At 45.3% G+C, this 16,945-nt stretch overlaps 1 protein-coding gene across 1 annotated transcript; it reads right to left on the bottom strand.

The window, feature by feature from the left end:
* Window positions 1–931: 931 nt before the first annotated feature.
* On the bottom strand, window positions 932–15,783 carry CCNA1 (cyclin A1). The gene is made up of 9 exons (XM_053386057.1): window positions 15,652–15,783; window positions 13,451–13,629; window positions 8,163–8,397; window positions 7,779–7,903; window positions 7,233–7,456; window positions 5,425–5,629; window positions 3,846–3,959; window positions 2,592–2,725; window positions 932–1,225 (listed from the first exon to the last, which is right to left on the bottom strand). The coding sequence occupies exons 2-9, from the start codon at window positions 13,604–13,606 to the stop codon at window positions 1,174–1,176; spliced, it is 1,245 nt and encodes a 414-aa protein (XP_053242032.1). The 5' UTR covers window positions 13,607–13,629; window positions 15,652–15,783; the 3' UTR covers window positions 932–1,173.
* Between the last annotated feature and the right edge of the window lie 1,162 nt (window positions 15,784–16,945).

Genomic DNA, 16,945 nt, shown 5'->3' with positions numbered 1-16,945 from the left:
CTCTTGCCACATAAGATAATAACCCAATGTATCACAATTAAATCAGACCAATGTACTTTAATTCCTATTAAGATTCTGCAGTGTATTTTCCTGTGCCATATTTGTAGTACTGTACTTGGCTTATTAAAAATGAGAGAGAGAGAGAGAGAGAGAGAGAGAGAGAGAGAGAGAGAGAAGGAAAGGAAGGAAGGAAGGAAGAGTTGTGTTGTTCTGGACCTCAAATGTTCCTCAATCCTAGATCAAGAACAAGATTGTGTTTTAAGTAGGACAGGAAGACATCCCAACTCACTTACCACAACACATCATGCAGACAGCCTCTGACAACTAATCTGAAGCAGACATTGCTCACTCCGAACACATCTCACCAGTCGCCACAGCTTCACTGGCTGCCTATCTGATTCTGGGCCCAATTCAAAGTTCTGGTGTGTACCCCCAAAACAGCCTGTGCCAACCTGGTGCCCTCCAGATGTTTCGAACTACAACTGCCATCAGTCCCAGCGCTGGCCTACCATTCAAGTACTTTTTAGTCTAGTTCTACAATGCTATATTGGAATTAACAGCACTGTTCTATAATGGCAAAGAGACAGCCTCATATTTATCATTCTCTTCTGTTCTAGTTATAGCAACGCTACCAGCTTTCTGAGGGTATATTTAAAACGTACACCATCATCAGTTTCCCCAGTGAAATGTTGAAATTGTGAGTTGGTAAAGGTAGAATAGGGACGTAGGTGGCGCTGTGGTCTAAACCACTGAGCCTCTGGGCTTGCCGATCAGAAGGGCTTGTCCAACAGTCTGTCTCTGTATATGGCAGCTTCTTCAATTCCTATTCCTGGCTTTTCATTTTGTTGGGAAGTTTAGTGTTCATTCTCCAGGCTGCCGTCATGCAGACATGGCAATTCAGAACAATTCACACATGCAGAGACACCAAGAGTTCTTTTAAATGAAAAGATGTTTATTAAAAGTGCTTTTAGTTTGTGGTAAAACTACAGTCCCGAGTCCTTGTAATACAGTACAGCTATATACTAAAGGTCCTCTAAAAATAGTTTAAGCAACAAGATTAGACACATGACCTGCAGTGCCCTATTAAAAACATAATAATTTGGCCAGATCAACTCTATTGATCAGGAGGCAAGTGCTTCAGTTTCTGTGCAGTTTACTGGCGTCTGTTGCAGTTCATAGCAGAGGTAGAATGGCTGGGGGCTCCAGGAGGGATACTTGCATGTACCTGTGAAGGAAGAAACCACTCAGTGCAAAGAGTTAATAAACTCCCCATTGATAATTCTGCAGCACTTCAAGAACTCGAGATTAGCAGGTTGCGTAATCTTGATTGGGAAATCTGCACTGGATTTAAGTTAAAAAAGAGAAAAGATTCACATCCATGACTGTGGGGGTTATTTTGCTATTTGCAAGTGCCTAGGAATCTCTACTTCTATAAAAGAAAATGTGCCTATGTCTCTGGCCCTTCTGACGGCAGCTGTGTTCTTACTGGTTATCGCTTGGAGCATCCTCAGGGGAGATGCAATTTCCATTAAAAAAAAAAAATTCCTTGGAGAAAATAAGCCTGAAAGGATATAGGCAACACCAAGTGAGATATCAGAGAGGAATTCTTAACAGATTTCCTGTGGTCATAGGGGAAGCTACCATTTAACAGTTTCGAAAGCTTCATGCGTCTGACAAAAATCAATTGTTCTTAGTACAAAGTTTAAATTGCATGTGTGTGGCACTCATTATATACATCCTGCCCACGCTTTTGAGCCAGGCTGCATGTCATGCTAAGACAGAATGTTACGAGGATGAGATGCAGCAAGCCTTAGGCTCACCCATCGCCCAGTCTTCCCTCTGGTGGCTTCTTCAGAGTGAGTTTGGAAGCTCTCCCTCCTCTTTTTGGATTTACTTTGAACTTCATGGGTTGTTCGGATCCAAACAACTGCGGCTAATCCAAACTGTTGTCTTGTTTCAACAAGCCCTTTCAAGCCACAGGTTAAGCAGCTGGTTTGTCCAAACAAGCCATTGTTCACGTTTAACCACGGTTTAGGGGTTTCAGAGGCAGGCAGTGCTGGAGTTAATATAAAATGGAAACGTAAGTGTCCCAATTCCTCCTCTGCAAGTGGCAGAGAGGGGAGCCCATGAGCCCAAAGCTATCAGTGGCTCATCCTTCTCAGTGAGTCATGGGCAACCTCTTTCTCATTGAAGAGATGCACTCCTTTCGGGCCAAATCCGCCAGGGGCCGCACAGGGTCAAAGTCAGTGGTAGACAGGCCAACCTCTTTTCTCTCATTATACGACCCCTATTGTCTCCGTCCTGCCCTTCCTCTTCCCCACTAACTAGTAGGCTAGTGGGCAAGAGACAGATGATTCAACTGCCTGGAAAAAGCAGAGGGCTAACAGAGGACTTTTGAAATTAAGCCAAGGGCCAGGTGCAATCCTAGTCTCCCACCCTTGCAATACTGCTAAACTATGGTTTGGCAGTATTTGCAACCTATTATATTCCCACATGCTGTCCAGCTTTCTTCCTCCTCTAACAGCTGTTATTTCCACTGGTCACAATTTTACAGAGGTGTTCAGAAAGCAGTTGTTGGCCCAAGAACTTACTTAGCCAGCTTGTATTTCTCCCTTATCGCTTGCTGTGGTCGATGTGGAGCGTCAAGGCAGGCTTTGTGCAGGTCGCTTAGGCAGGGCACTATCTCACCTAGTGAGTAGCCAGTGAAGGCCGCAAGAGTTTCTGGCTGATCAGAAGAAGAAAGATGAGAGTTTTATTATTCCATTCAGGTAAGAACGTGTCACAATCACATACGTTTGGAGAGAGACTCTCCTGCCTTGAGCCAGCATCAAGTTAGGAGAGGCCTCATCTCAACCGCACTCAGTAGCTTTGTTTCAACTTTTCACCAATTACTGCTGGGTACAAGGGAAAAAGGCTCCTCGAATAGGCAAGCACAGAGCAAAATCCAGCAGAGAAGCTCCACTCACATTAGGTAGACCCCCTACCCCAATTATTCCAGGGCAGTGTTTCCCAAACGTGGGTCTCCAGCTGTTTTCTCTGACCACTGGTCCTGCTAGCTAGTCCAAAAACAGCTGGAGACCTAAGTTTGGGAAACGGGAACACTTTTTTAGGGGAAAGGGCCGTGGCAAAACACATGCTTTGGCTGCAGAAGGTCCCAAGTAGGGCGGGAGAAGAGATTCTGGTATGAAATTCTGGAGAGCCACCAGCAGCCATTGTTGGCAATATTGTGCTATTCAGATCAATTTTCCTTATGCTCCACTTGTACGCAATGAAACCTTGGTTTTCCACCGCCCTACACAGGAGGTGGTGGCTCCTTTCATGAGAAGCAGCCCATACTAAAGTGCACCACCCAGGAAGGGACACTGCAGAGTTGTGCTTTCATGAGCGCTTGGGAAATGTTTATTTTTTTACACCAGCCATATCCTTTACCTCGCAACATTCCCAAAGCAGATGTTGGGATAATTACCAGAGAACATATCAGTGAAAAATCTCATTTATGCCAGTGAAGTTAATAAGACAGCAGATTTAGAAGAGCAGTAACAACAGAGATGGATTAAAGTCAACTAAACCACATAGTTGTTTTTAACCCAGAAAGCTCCAGAGTTCATCTCTCTGCAGAGTTAATAGCCTCCCGAGTGACAAAAACGTAGTTGTGTCGGACTGAAGGATTTCTACTACTTCAGCCATTTTTTAAGTTTGTTGCTTAAAAAAAAAGGGAAAGCCAGCTAAACCTGGGGTCAAGGCACCTTCCCGTTTTGTATCCAGTTTTATTCTTTGAAGGGTTTGAACACACCGGGAGCCAGCAAGCTATAAGGCGTTGGTTAATATTCAAAAGTCAGGCTTACCCAAAAATGCCTGTTCACAGTGTAGTTTGCAAGACAGTAAGCAGCTGCTGCCGTTTGTGAGGGAAGGTACTTCAAGAATGGATCAGCTTCAAGGAGACTCAGCTCTGCTACATACTAAAGAGAATTGGACAGCATTTTAATCACAGGGAAATCAAGAGAGATTCAGGTCTATCCCACAGTATCTCTACCAGCCTTCCAGATGTTGGACTGCAACTCCCATTATCCCTAACCATTGGCCATGGTGATTTTATAGCTGGTGTTTTTATATTTTGGCACTTTTAGTTCAATGGGCAGAATAATAATAATAATAATAATAATAATAATAATAATAATGTCACTGTTTGTGGAAAACTGACAGGCCACAGCAACAGCAGACATTTAAAGTGGGTGGCGCTGTGGGTTAAACCACAGAGCCTAGGACTTGCCAATCAGAAGGTCGGCAGTTTGAATCCCTGTGACGAGGTGAGCTCCCGTTGCTCGGTCCCTGCTCCTGCCAACCTAGCAGTTCGAAAGCACGTCAAAGTGCAAGTAGATAAATAGGTACCGCTCCGGCGGGAAGGTAAACGGCGTTTCCATGCGCTGCTCTGGTTCGCCAGAAGCAGCTTAGTCATGCTGGCCACATGACCCGGAAGCTGTATGCTGGCTCCCTCGGCCAATAAAGCGAGATGAGCGCCGCAACCCCAGAGTCGGTCACGACTGGACCTAATGGTCAGGGGTCCCTTTACCTTTACCTTATACCTCTTCAAGAGCATGATTTTCCCCAAAGAACACTGGGAACTGTAGTTTGCCAAGGGTGCTGAGAAGTATAGCTCTGTGAGGGGTCTAACAACTCTCAGCACCTTTAACCAGCTATAGTTCCCATGACTTTTTCTTTTGGGGGAGGGGGAGCCATGACTATTTGAAGTGGCATGGTAGTGTTTTAAATTATGGTGTAGTTGTGACCATGGTCAACACTGTAAAACACGTCATCCATAGTCCAATATGGACTAATAAGTGTGCCCAGACCCAATATTTAGTTTAGCAGATTCAGATCATTTTTATAAATCTAAACTAGTGCTGCAAATTGCTTGTGAGTTTTAGCAAATAACTTTGTTTTGCCCCTGCAGCACAGGAAGGGGAGATGTTTCCTCTTAACTTACCCCCCCCATTTGTGTGAGAGAGCTCTCTCATAGATTTCTACTGCCCATGGCTACCTCAGTCTCAGTTTTGGTCAAGAATGCTGGTCACCACTGAAATGCAGACAGACAGATGCAAGACTGGACAGGGGCACAACAGAGGCAGCAGGCGAAGACTGAAACTGAACCAGCTCAGTTGGTAGAGCATGAGACTCTTCATCTCAGGGTCGTGGGTTTGAGTCCCACATTAGGCAAAATATTCCCGCATTGTGGGGGGTTGGACTAGATGACCCTCATGGTCCCTTCCAACTCTGCAATTCTATTATTCTAAGACACATAGCCTTCTCTAGAGAAGATGCAGCTGGAGGGGCACTGGCATCAGGGAAGTTAGGCTAATGACTTTTTTATTTTTTATTTGGTCTGGGTGTCCTTTGAAGTGTTTGCCACACAGGTCATATCCTTACCCTTGCAAAGTTCTCTGTCTTGATGCTGACACCATGAAGTTGCAAATACTGGAAGAGAAACTGGTTGATGGTTGGAACAGTCAAGTCAAAAGCAAGGACTTTGAGGAGCAGGTGTTCCATTTTGAGCAGCTGTTTTTTAGTGTAGGTATCATCGGTTATATACACAAATTCTTTGACTTCTGGGGGATAGATTTCTTCATATTTCCTGGGGAATCAGGAGAAATAGCAACCTACAAAGCCTTACTGTATATTTTAAATTCTGTTTCATTAAGATAATCCCTTGGCATCACCATCCTGAGACTGCCAGGCACAAGAGAAACAGGGCCTTCTCAGTGGTGGTCCCACAATTTCAGAACCACTCCAAGTGATTTGTATACTGCACCACCAGCACATGCATTATGTTATCATTATGGCCAAGACAAAAGAATCTGTTTATACCTTTCACAATAGACTTCATTCAGACCAAGATAACATTATGCCAGGCTCCTGAAATATGTCTTGGTCCCTATATAAACCTGTTACTGAACAATTTGGATGCTAACCATAAAATGGTCCCAATCCTAAAGTATGTATACACCCTTAAGAATTTGAACAAAGCTTTCATTCACCAGCTGGAAGAGGAGACCCACTGAATGTTAGAACAATGTACCAATAGTACAGATGTAAGTTTTACCTGTAGTCACAAAACCAATAATAAATTTTGATTACGTAAGATAAATGCACCCTTAGTAAGTTATATTATATTTATTCTGCACTTCCTTCAAGCAACTCAAGTTGACATATATGATCATCTCTCCTTCTCCTTATTCTTATAACCACCCTGTGGGATAGGTTAGACCAGGGGTATCCAAACTTTTTTCAAAGAGGGCCAGATTTGATGAAGCGAACATACATGAGGGCTGCCCAAAATTATTGAGCTTTTTTTGGATTTAATCCCAGGAAATAAACTGCCACAGCGGCCGGATTATATCGGCCGGTGGGCCTGATTAGGCCCCAGGGCCGGACTTTGGACATGTCTGGGTTAGACCAAGAGGTAAGCAATTTGATACAAGGTCATCCAATAAGTTTTGTGGCTGAGCAGGGATATGATTCTGGGTCTCCCAGGCTAATCCCAACACAAATAACTAAAGCATACCAACTCATTTGATTTCCTCGCTCTCTGAACTTGGGATCCACAAACTATTCAGGTGGATTAAGGTTGTAGATGCAAGTGAAACATTTGCTTGCAAAAAAAAATGTACCTACAGTGATTTCAGCAGCAGCAGAACGTCATTGGGACCTGCTCACAGGAGCCACCGCCAATGAAAAAGCAAGTGAAAACCCATTTTGTCCTGCAAACCAGTGATGGGTCCAAACTCAACATTTGAAGACTGTTAGCCCACTCTCCAAGTATATTTATGGGGAAACAGGGTTGTAGTCCATTGGCAGAGCCCAATGGAGAAGGCGCCAGGCTTCAATTCTTGGCATCTCCCAATTTGGCCTGGGCAACAGCCCTGTTTGTAACACAGAAGTGTAGGCAGTAATGACCTAGAATGGCGCGGGGAACCTGCAGCCATCTAGACAGATTCCAGCTCTCATCAGCCTCGGCCGGTATTACCAGTGGCAAGGAATGATGGGAGCTGGAGTCTAGCTGGAGACCTGCAGGTCCCCCCACCCATGAGCTAGATAGACTAACTTGAAATAAAGTGGCTTCCTGCCTTTGCTAGGACACGTGAGCACTCAAGAGACAGATCCGGACAAGTCTCACCAGGTAGCCCTAAACAGTTGTCATCTGCCAAAGGTTTGCTCGCTCACGCAAGCCTACTTACGCAGCTAGGAGAACTGCCGCCGTTCCCACAAGCTGAAGCTTTCCTCTGAGGACAGACATACAAGAGAGAAACCGGTCCAAGTAGTTCACAGCAAGGTACACCGTTTCAGTTCGAAGCTTATATTCTTCACCGACTTCTACCAGCCAGTCCACCAAGATTGCACGCATACTTGAGGTGATATCAGGCTGCTTCCTCAAGTAGCATGCTCTGGGCCTGTATTTCACCTGCATGGAAAGAGTTCAGCCTCAGAATAAGGAGGTGTAAGAGAGAGAGAGAGAGAGAGAGAGAGAGAGAGAGAGAGAGAGAGAAGCCCCTCTGTGAGCTAATTTACAGGAAGTTTGAATTCAAGGGGTCCATGATACTAAACTGAGATTGTTCCTCCAGAGGACAGGATTAAACTTGCATTTGAGTGCAATTTAGGTTCCATAAGCTAAAGTACATACTCACGGTGTGAATATCAGAAAGAAGGGAGGATGCAGAGTGCATGTTACACTGGTGCTATCTCTGAGCCAAGTCTACAGTGAGCTCCTTAAAAGTGCCACTCACTTCAGCTTCTCTTAAGTATTGATGAATATCTTCTGCATATTCCGCAGCACACATGACGTCCTCTTTATAACCCTGAAGATCCTCATCTTGGGACTGCAACGACTTATCCACCAGCATTGGAGAGCCTAGATTCACCAACATATTACCAGGAAGAATGATTTTTTTAAAATATTAAAAGATGTTGTTAGCCATCAGTTTCAGTGTATGCTTCCATCAGCAGGTGTCATAAACCCTTAGATTTCTTGGATGTTATAGGCAACATACACTGTAATTTAAAAAGAAGGCTATGGTTCTCCAGACATTGTTGGAGCCCAACTCACATCAGCCCCAGCCAGAATGGCTACTGGTCAAGGGCCAACAACCTCTGTAGGCCATTGGACATACCTGTACTCAAGCTTAGCAGCAGGTGAATGTTGGGTCTTCGGGTGCAGGTATCAACTTCACACATGCTGGATTCTTCCACAGCCATACAGCTGTACCTGTTTTTCCCTTCCACTTCATCTCTGTAAACAGCAAAACTTTGCTTGGACGCCACGCAGACTGGCATCATATTCTTGCCAGTAGTTAAAGCAGGACAGACATTTTCGGATCCAGAGAAGCCTCTCAGCCTGTTTGCTCCCTGAAAAGAAGAATGAGAATCTTTTTGGTAGGGACAGCCTATATTCCTGCTTCAAGGAGTGCAGGAAAAGACGCATTTCAGTTCAGTTCGCTTACAATATTTCTATCACAAAGCAGCTTGCAAATCATAAATAGCAACAACGTAATAGTACAGTAGTACCTCGGGTTAAGTACTTAATTTGTTCCGGAGGTCTGTTCTTAACCTGAAACTGTTCTTAACCTGAAGCACCACTTTAGCTAATGGGGCTTCCCGCTGCTGCTGCGCTGCTGCAGCACGATTTCTGTTCTCATCCTGAAGCAAAGTTCATAACCTGAAGCATTATTCCTGGGTTAGCGGAGTCTGTAACCTGAAGCGTATGGAACCTGAAGCGTATGGAACCTGAGGTACCACTGTACATCACAAATACAACACGAATTGTATAGAGTAATTAACAGATTGTCAGCAAAACGGCAAATAATCAGTAAAACAGACACATTCTATAAAGCCCTATTAACCAATAATAATAATAATAATAAGTGGAGCAGCACAAACCCAACAATACTCATAAGATTCACAAAGCACTCCAGCACTCATAATTCACAAAGCAATATTAACCAAAGGAAAGCTCTCTTGCACATGTGGAAGTCATTGCACACGATTTCTGTTGGTCCAGCTCCCTTACTGTTTTACTGGCCAATTAAAAGAGATGGGCAGAATATCCTGGCATTCTGATATCAGATAGCTCAGTAGGTAGAGCATAAGCCTCTTAATCTTAGGGTTGTGGGTTCAAGCCCCACGTTGGGTGAAAGATTTCTGCATTGCATTGTAGGGGGTTGGATGAGATGACTACCATGGTCTCTTCCAACTCTACAATTCTATGATTAACAACCTAGCAACCAAAAACAAACTAAGCACTGTTGAATTTCTCTGTCTCTCTCCACCCCCATGACTCAATCTTCCACTCAGTTCATCAAAAGACACCTACGCATAATGCCCCTGGCAGCAACTCCCTTCATAAGGCCCCTAGGGCTGGAGGGTGGGACAAGGCAGGGAGAAAAAACCCTTGCCTGATGGCCAGTGCAAAGTTTCATTCCTCTCACAGTGCTTCTGGAAACAGACCCCTTATGAAGGCTGGAGGGTAGGGCAAGGCATATGGATTGTGGCCCCTGAAAGCCTTCAGTTCCCCAAAACTGTAGTTTGGGAGCCCATGGTGCTCCTTCTTGTTGAGGGCCAGCGGGACAAGGGAAATGTGAGAGGTCTTTCCCAGATCAAGCCAAAAAACACTCCTACATTCCAATGTAGCTGCACAGAACTTGCAAGAATACAAGGAGTGGGCAGAATATAGGTACAAGTCTGTGACACTGATCTGTCAGTGAATATGCCACTGACAACAGTGCAGGAGTTTTAATCTTATGCTGCTTCCTACTTGGTTGCTCATTGGCAAGAAAACATAGCTGTTTGCAAAAAGCTATGGAAGGAGTCTTGGCTTGTTCACACCCAAGGGTGTGCGACTTGTTTAAACTGCATCCTAGTACACCGAAGCACAAGTGAAATATACTCAGAGTCCTGCAGTGATTTCATGCTCTTTATTGCAACTTGTAAAACAGTGATTCAATTCCCCCCCCCAAACCTCAGGCCTTTATATACATTATTTACACAATGAGTCCTGTCTGATTGGCTGATTCTGCTCCCCTCCTGGAGCCTGATTGGTCTCCTCCTGCAGCCCAATCAGTTGTTGCATTTTAGGATCCTACCTGCCTATTGTTCTAGGATCCAAGGTTAGTACATAACAAGTTAATGCATTGTGAAAGAAGGTGGGCAGGGAAGAGTCTGAAGCAGAAGGCAGCCTACTGATGAGCTGGAAAACTCCAACAAGAAACAGAGACTAAAGTTAATGGCAAATCAGTATTCCAAGAGAGCCCTGGCAATCCAGCACCAGAAGACATTTTGGTTTTGAAGCAACCATCATTAGTACTCCATATCAGTACAGAACACTGCATGGTGTGGCTATTTACCATTTAGCACGTAGAGACACTGTGCCCGTAATTTCCATGACTGAATACCAGGCGTTTCAAGCTAGACAGAGACGGGGTGGGAGGGTGGGGAGCTCAGCCAAAGTGGTTCAGCCAGGCTAGTCTTGTAGCATCTTAAAAAGACATGGATTTAACTGCAGCACAAACCTTTGGAAATGGAAGTCCACAATTTTGATACAGAAGCATTGCCCTCAGTTGGTACAAAAAGTTATAGGTAAAAGGTAAAGGTAAAGCACCCCTGGATGGTGAAGTCCAGTCAAAGGAGACTATGGGGTGCAGCATGCATCTTGCTTTCAGGCCAAGGGAGTCGGCATTTGTCCACAGACAGCTTTCCGGGTCATGTGGCCAGCATGACTAAACCACTTCTGGCACAACAGAACACCCTATCTTTTACACATAGTTATAACACACACAGGGAGAAAAAAATAAGGCCAAAAGGCCACGGGGGCCAGTGGCATTTCTACACAAACCTCACATGGCTGTGGACGGCAGATCTGCTTCCTTTTTTATATATATATATTTTTATTTTTTAAAAGTATAAACATACAACAAAAACCAATTCAGAATCCAAATATTGAGATTATTCTGAATCTCCTGACTTCCTCCCCATCCCTTCCATGGGTCCTGTTGATAATATTTTCAATTGCGTATCAATACTTCTCCAATTTTTTGTCTTTCTGAATTGTCCATACGTTCAGTTACATTACAAGTGTGGTTAAAATCCTGCCAATGTTTTAACCTGCTTACAATGATCTCATATATAAATTGTAAACTTTTCCCATTCTTTTTTTAATGTTCTTGGCTTCTCGAATTCTGAGCTTCCCAGTTAATTTTTGCCATTTCGACATAGTCCATCACGCTCTGCTTACTTTGCATACATGTGACCTCTTTCACAGTCTCTTGCATTTCATGGTGTTTTGACCCTCCACAATTTACAATTCTCTCCACCCATATGTGCATAATACATATTATCTCTCACACTTAAAATGTCTCTGAAGACAACACTCTATGCGTCTGATAAAGTCCTCTGAAAGTCATGGTTATGATCAATTGCCAAACTTTTGAAAGGCAGGATAATAGCCTAGACTGCGCAGTGTTTCCCAAACTTGGGTTGGGTCTCTGGCTGTTTTTGGATTACACTTCCCATCATCCCTGACCACTGGTCCTGCTAGCTAGGGATGATGGGAGTTGTAGTCCAAAAGCAGATGGAGACCCAATTCTGGGAAACACTGGTCTAGAGTATGGATAGGGAGGTAATGCCCAGGGGCCAAATCCAGTCCTCCAAGTCTCTCTACCTAGCCTTCAGTACTCTCTCTCTCCAGGCGACACCACCCATCCAGCCACACTCCCTACCAGCCCTGCTTTGCACCCTCTTGAGTGTTTTTGATTGGCGGGGATATGTCCTTGAGCTCTGAGATTACCTCTTGCTTGCTTGGATGAAAGACAGAGAGGTGTATGGTTGATAACATGATACATAACATGCTAAACCAGGCTTCCTCAGCCTCGGCCCTCCAGATGTTTTGAGACTACAATTCCCATCATCCCTGACCATTGTGTCCTGCTAGCTAGGGATCATGGGAGTTGTAGGCCAAAAACATTGGGAGGGCCGAGGTTGAGGAAGCCTAGCCCATAAAGAACTGTTTGGTGGCTCAACACTCCTCCTTGGCACAACAGCAAAAACCTATATCTCTAAAACAGGGCAGATGCTGAATTCTTAAGTCCCACTGAAAACCACAGAGAGAAAGACTTCTAGTCCCTCTCAATCCCTCGCTTCAAGTTTCCAAGAAACTGAAGATGGAACCTTTCAGTAGTACTTGACCCACTGGCAGTTAAAAAGAGTGCATGCATTTTCCAGTGGTCCTACATTCCACAGCTCATGGCATGCGCAAACCCCTTTAACAGTCGCCCTGTTCGTTGAGTGCCGTTGAGCCCAAAGAACATACGTCGGTAGTACTGGAGCAAAAGAAGAGTCAACAACTCACAGTGCTGCTCTGTACCTCCTACAGAGGATGTCATTTGACAGCAAATATAGCGTCCCCCAAAGGGAAGGGCAACCTTTTCGTAACTGCTTTAAGTGTACAGTGCAGCTGGGACCTCAAGTCACACTATTCTCTGACCTGCCATTCCTACAGCATTTTAACATACAAAGCCCAAAGGAGTTGCTGTGCTAGCAATAACACCACCACAACCCTAGCCATGTCTACTCATGAGTAAGTTCTAATAAACTCAAGTGGGCTTACTCTCAAGTAAACATGATTAGAATTGTAGCTTAAGGGTTGGGTGCTCAAAGCCGACCCAATAGAATGACCAACTTAAGTTGGTTATGTCCCTTGATTACAATACTCCAGGGTGTGACTTGGCTAGATTTAACCCCAATAAACTGTAGGGTTGCCCAGAGTCCATGAACGCTGACACCCTTAGAAAATCTGTTTAGTATTTAAAGTGCCATAACACTTTTTTTAAACACAGAAAGTGTCTTACAGTTCTCATTTACAGTTGAAAAAAAAGCTAACCTTTTAAAGGTGGAGTTGTAAGCAGAAGAGGTGCTTCAGAGATGCACGGGTGCGGATAAACATGAAACTGCAGGGTTGTTGTCCCTTCCTAGTTGGTTAAAGGTAAAGGTAAGGGGACCCCTGACCATTAGGTCCAGTCGTGGCCAACTCTGGGGTTGAGGCGCTCATCTTGCTTTATTGGCTGAGGGAGCCGGCGTACAGCTTCTGGGTCATGTGGCTAGCATGACTAAGCCGCTTCTGGCGAACCAGAGCAGCACACGGAAATGCCGTTTACCTTCCCGCTGGAGTGGTACCTATTTATCTACTTGCATTTTGACGTGCTTTCGAACTGCTAGGTTGGTAAGTGAGCCTCAAAACAAGTAGCAAACAGCTACTGAACCTAGGAAGCTGCCTTACACAGACAGACCATTGGTCCATTTATTCCCACCTTTACCACTCCAAAAAAATAAATCTCTGATGTCCTAAGCCCAGGTGATAAAAGAACCTTCTGTATAAGTTATCCGGGAATCCCAGTCTTCCATGATTTACCTGGACAGAGGGTCTCAAACTCTGCCCATTTCCCGTCAGTTCCCCCAGAATAGCTCTTTGGTGGAGATTTTGATTGGTTCGAGGCTGTGCAACAGCTGGCAGGGCATCCCAAAGCTCATCTTGTGCCTTCTCATCACCATTGTGGCTGCAATGCATTTCCTCAGGGTCAGCAGCTGATGCTGGAAAGACAAAGAAACACACATTGAGGCTGCACCCACACAGCAGTCCTTTCCGTTTCCCTAACTATTAACTCCTGCATTATATTTGAGCTTCTACCCAATATGACAGCCACTTCTAGAAACCTGGCAGAATGCAGTAGAAGTTTAGTGCTCACTTTCTGTATTAATTGCTTCCGGGGGGGGGGGGGAATACATTTGCAGCCCAATTAACCTAGAAAATCACGAGAGCAGTGACAAGATTTGGGGCGGCATACAGTTGTTCCTTCCTGCCGTTTTCATAGGAGAATCATGAGGAAACTGCAGCATGCATGTGCAGGAAGTGTGAGGAGTAGCAATGTTGTCTAATGGCATTTGTTGTTGTGTCACACCACCCTCACTGGTGTAAATGAAGTTTACTGAGACATGCCCATATCTCAGTCAAAAAGCCACAGTTACTGCATTGTAAAAGGCGGTAGCACTAAAATCAGAAAAACTAATGCAATATCTGAATGCACCCAATTTCTGACAATATCCTCAGATGGACTCCCTTCAAGAAGCAACCCACCCCTGAAGTTGATTCTGACTTGACTCTTAGAAAACGGAAATCTTCCTGTAGCTTTGTTTGTACAGGGCTGCCTTTTCTTATCTTTGCTCTCTCACTAGTGTTTCGGTGACCCTCCATAAAACCAACTGAGGTACACAGAGAAATGTGTGCGAGACGCAAGACTCAACGCAGTAAGCCCAAAGCACAGGGGGAGCAACTTGTTTAAAAATAACAAAACCCTGGCAATATTAGAGATGGGCCACAACCATCATGCAAGGTTCAAATGCTCACTCAGCCATGGTGTTCACTGGGTGACCTTGAGCCAGTCGCAGTCTCACCTACCGCACAGGGTCGTTGTGAGGATAAACTGGGGAGCAGGAAAACCACATAGCCACTTTGAGCTCCTCGGAGGAGAAGGTGGGATATAAATGTAACAAACGAAATACTGCAGTATCCTTAGCCCCCAGAAAGCCAATCACATTAAAGAGTTTATGAGAAGAAAGCAACCTTGGAATTACATGTTTCTTTAAAACTGGCATCCTTCCACCAAATAGCTTTACCTTGCTGAAACCAATGGGATTAAATCAGCAAAAGTGGCTCACAGTTGAAGGTCCCCCAAACTCTAAGGCTTAGAACCAAGTGCCACTGGATTTACCTCCAAGTAAACGTGTCAAGGAACAAGGGATGCATCACCTTTGCCTTGCTGAATTCGGTGAAACTTACTGCCAAATATAACATAGGACTGTGGTACTGGAATTAACCATCCAGGGATCCTTTACTTTTTTTAACCTTTACTCAATTTACACAAGCCTGTTCTCGGATTTGATAAGTATTAAGGGATATTACAGAGCAAGTTTTTTATTATTATTCAAAACACAAACAGCCTTCTACTCTGCAGCATCATTTTCTAAAAAGCAGAGCTCCTTTTCTGCTGGTCCTGTGGCAGCTGAAAGATGACCAGGTGCTCCCATAGAGAGCTATAATAGCATTGTGGTCACACAACCCTGGAGCAAGTGACCTGGGCCCATCTCAGCCCGCCTGCAGGCAGCGCCAATTACAAATTACAGAGGCTGCTGGAGGCAATAACTGCAGAGGGGTCTACTTGGGAATCACTAAGTGAGGCAAGGGCTGTGGCGCAGGAGTAGAGCATCTGCTTTGAGACCACTGGTTCCATCCCCAGCGCCTCCAGTTAGGACTGGGAAGGAACACTCCCGTATCTGAAATGCTGGAAATATGGGCTATATTCAGCTACATGGACCAAGGGCAACGTCCCAAGTTTCTAGTCCACTGTCTCCAACTTCCCAAGTTTCTAGTCCACTGTTTCCAGCGATTGCCCCAAGGCACTTGTTCAGTGAGCGCTCGGACCCTCCCCGAAACTAAGCCCTGTCTTCAAAGACTCCCGCAGGAAAGCTACCAACCCACCCAGCCACCCTGGCAGCGCCTCCCTAAACTCTGCCCGCCCGGGGACCCCCGCGGACCCTCGCCGCGCCTTTGCCCACCTGCCTTTCCCCACCCGCAGCGGAGGCTGACGCGGGCGGTTCTTCCTTAGTGCCTGAAGGGGGCGCCCTGCTCCTTCCCGGCGCAGCGCAGGTGGGGACTGGTGGGCAAGGACTCGAAGTGGCTCCCCGGCGCTGCCTGCCTAGCCTATATAGGCGGCGGCCAATCAGTGGAGACCGCCGTCACGCCGCCCCTCCGGGCGCGCCTCGGCGTGCGCGCTGCTTACTTTCAAGCCGCCCGCGACTGTTGGGAGCAGCGGCCAGTTGGTGCTGGCACCGCGCTCGCCCGCAGGCGGCAGGCTGCTCCCGTGGCAACCGGAGATCTGGCGGGCGAGAGGAGGAAGCCGGATCTCTCTCTCCCCGTCCGTTTTCCTGCCTTTGCCTTGGTGCGCTGCGGAGGTCAATGCCGGATTTATGTATAAGCTTAACAAGCTATAGCTTAGGGCCCCATTTTCTTGAGCCCCCCCCCCAAAAAAAAATTAAAGGGGGAAAAAACTGGATGTACATTTCCAAAAAATACATATTTTGTTATGTGTAAATGGCTTCAGATACCTGTTAGGTCCATAGATTAGCATATATTCAACACAAAAAAAGCAACAATTTGTTGTTGACAAAAGCTGGACATATAAAGGGCCCCATTACTTTCAGTAGCTTAGGGCCTCATCAAACCTAAATCTGGCCCTGGTCAGGCCAGGTACACAGTCTTGCGCTTTAAAATGAAAAGCACTGTTGCTTTTCAGCACCTCTCGGGTTGTGTGGTTAATACCCAATCATTCCTATATAATGTGCAAGGCGAAACATTTTAGAGATTCTACCCATCCATGATAAAGGACTGCAACTTGACAGGGTTGCATGCTACTTGTAGCTGTTCTGTTGCTGATAGAAGGCACCTTTTTTAAGAAGATCCCAGCAATGTGAGCATTTCCCTGTAACTCCCTGTAATTCTGAGGTCAGGTATTGAGTGCCAACAGAAACGGGAAGCAGCCCAACTGGAAAGCTTGGGTAACCCCGGGGGGTTTGCAAAACCACCAAATAAATAAATAAAAATGCACACACAGACTGCAAAACAACAGAATGTTTGTAAATATTAACTTGCTCATTCCTCTCTTCCCATCACTCTTACAAGAAAACTGCTAAAGATCCTCAAGAGGCTTTGTAGCAAATATTTCAAACTGTGACTTGATGCCAGATGTAAATCTGAGAGCAGTACTGCTTTGCCATTTATCTGTTAGTTAAAGGAAAAAACGAATAAAGCCAAGTCTTGAGGATCTAATTATTCTCCTTCCTTGGTTTCCCT

The sequence above is a fragment of the Podarcis raffonei genome, chromosome 4, assembly GCF_027172205.1.
Source record: "Podarcis raffonei isolate rPodRaf1 chromosome 4, rPodRaf1.pri, whole genome shotgun sequence".
Lineage (NCBI taxonomy): Eukaryota > Metazoa > Chordata > Lepidosauria > Squamata > Lacertidae > Podarcis > Podarcis raffonei.
The sequence above is the reverse complement of the archived record's forward strand: the minus strand, read 5'-3'. Positions and strand labels throughout refer to the sequence as shown.

Bases quoted from the DNA above. Each gene is read 5' to 3' on its own strand.
- CCNA1 (XM_053386057.1), bottom strand. From the start codon at position 13,606: ATGCATTGCAGCCACAATGGTGATGAGAAGGCACAAGATGAGCTTTGG. The intron at 7,904-8,162 runs GTATGTCCAATG...TGGTGAATCTAG, and splicing joins GCTGCTAAGCTTGAGTACAG to GCTCTCCAATGCTGGTGGAT. The intron at 3,960-5,424 runs GTAAGGATATGA...AATTCTCTTTAG, and splicing joins AGACAGAGAACTTTGCAAGG to TATGTAGCAGAGCTGAGTCT.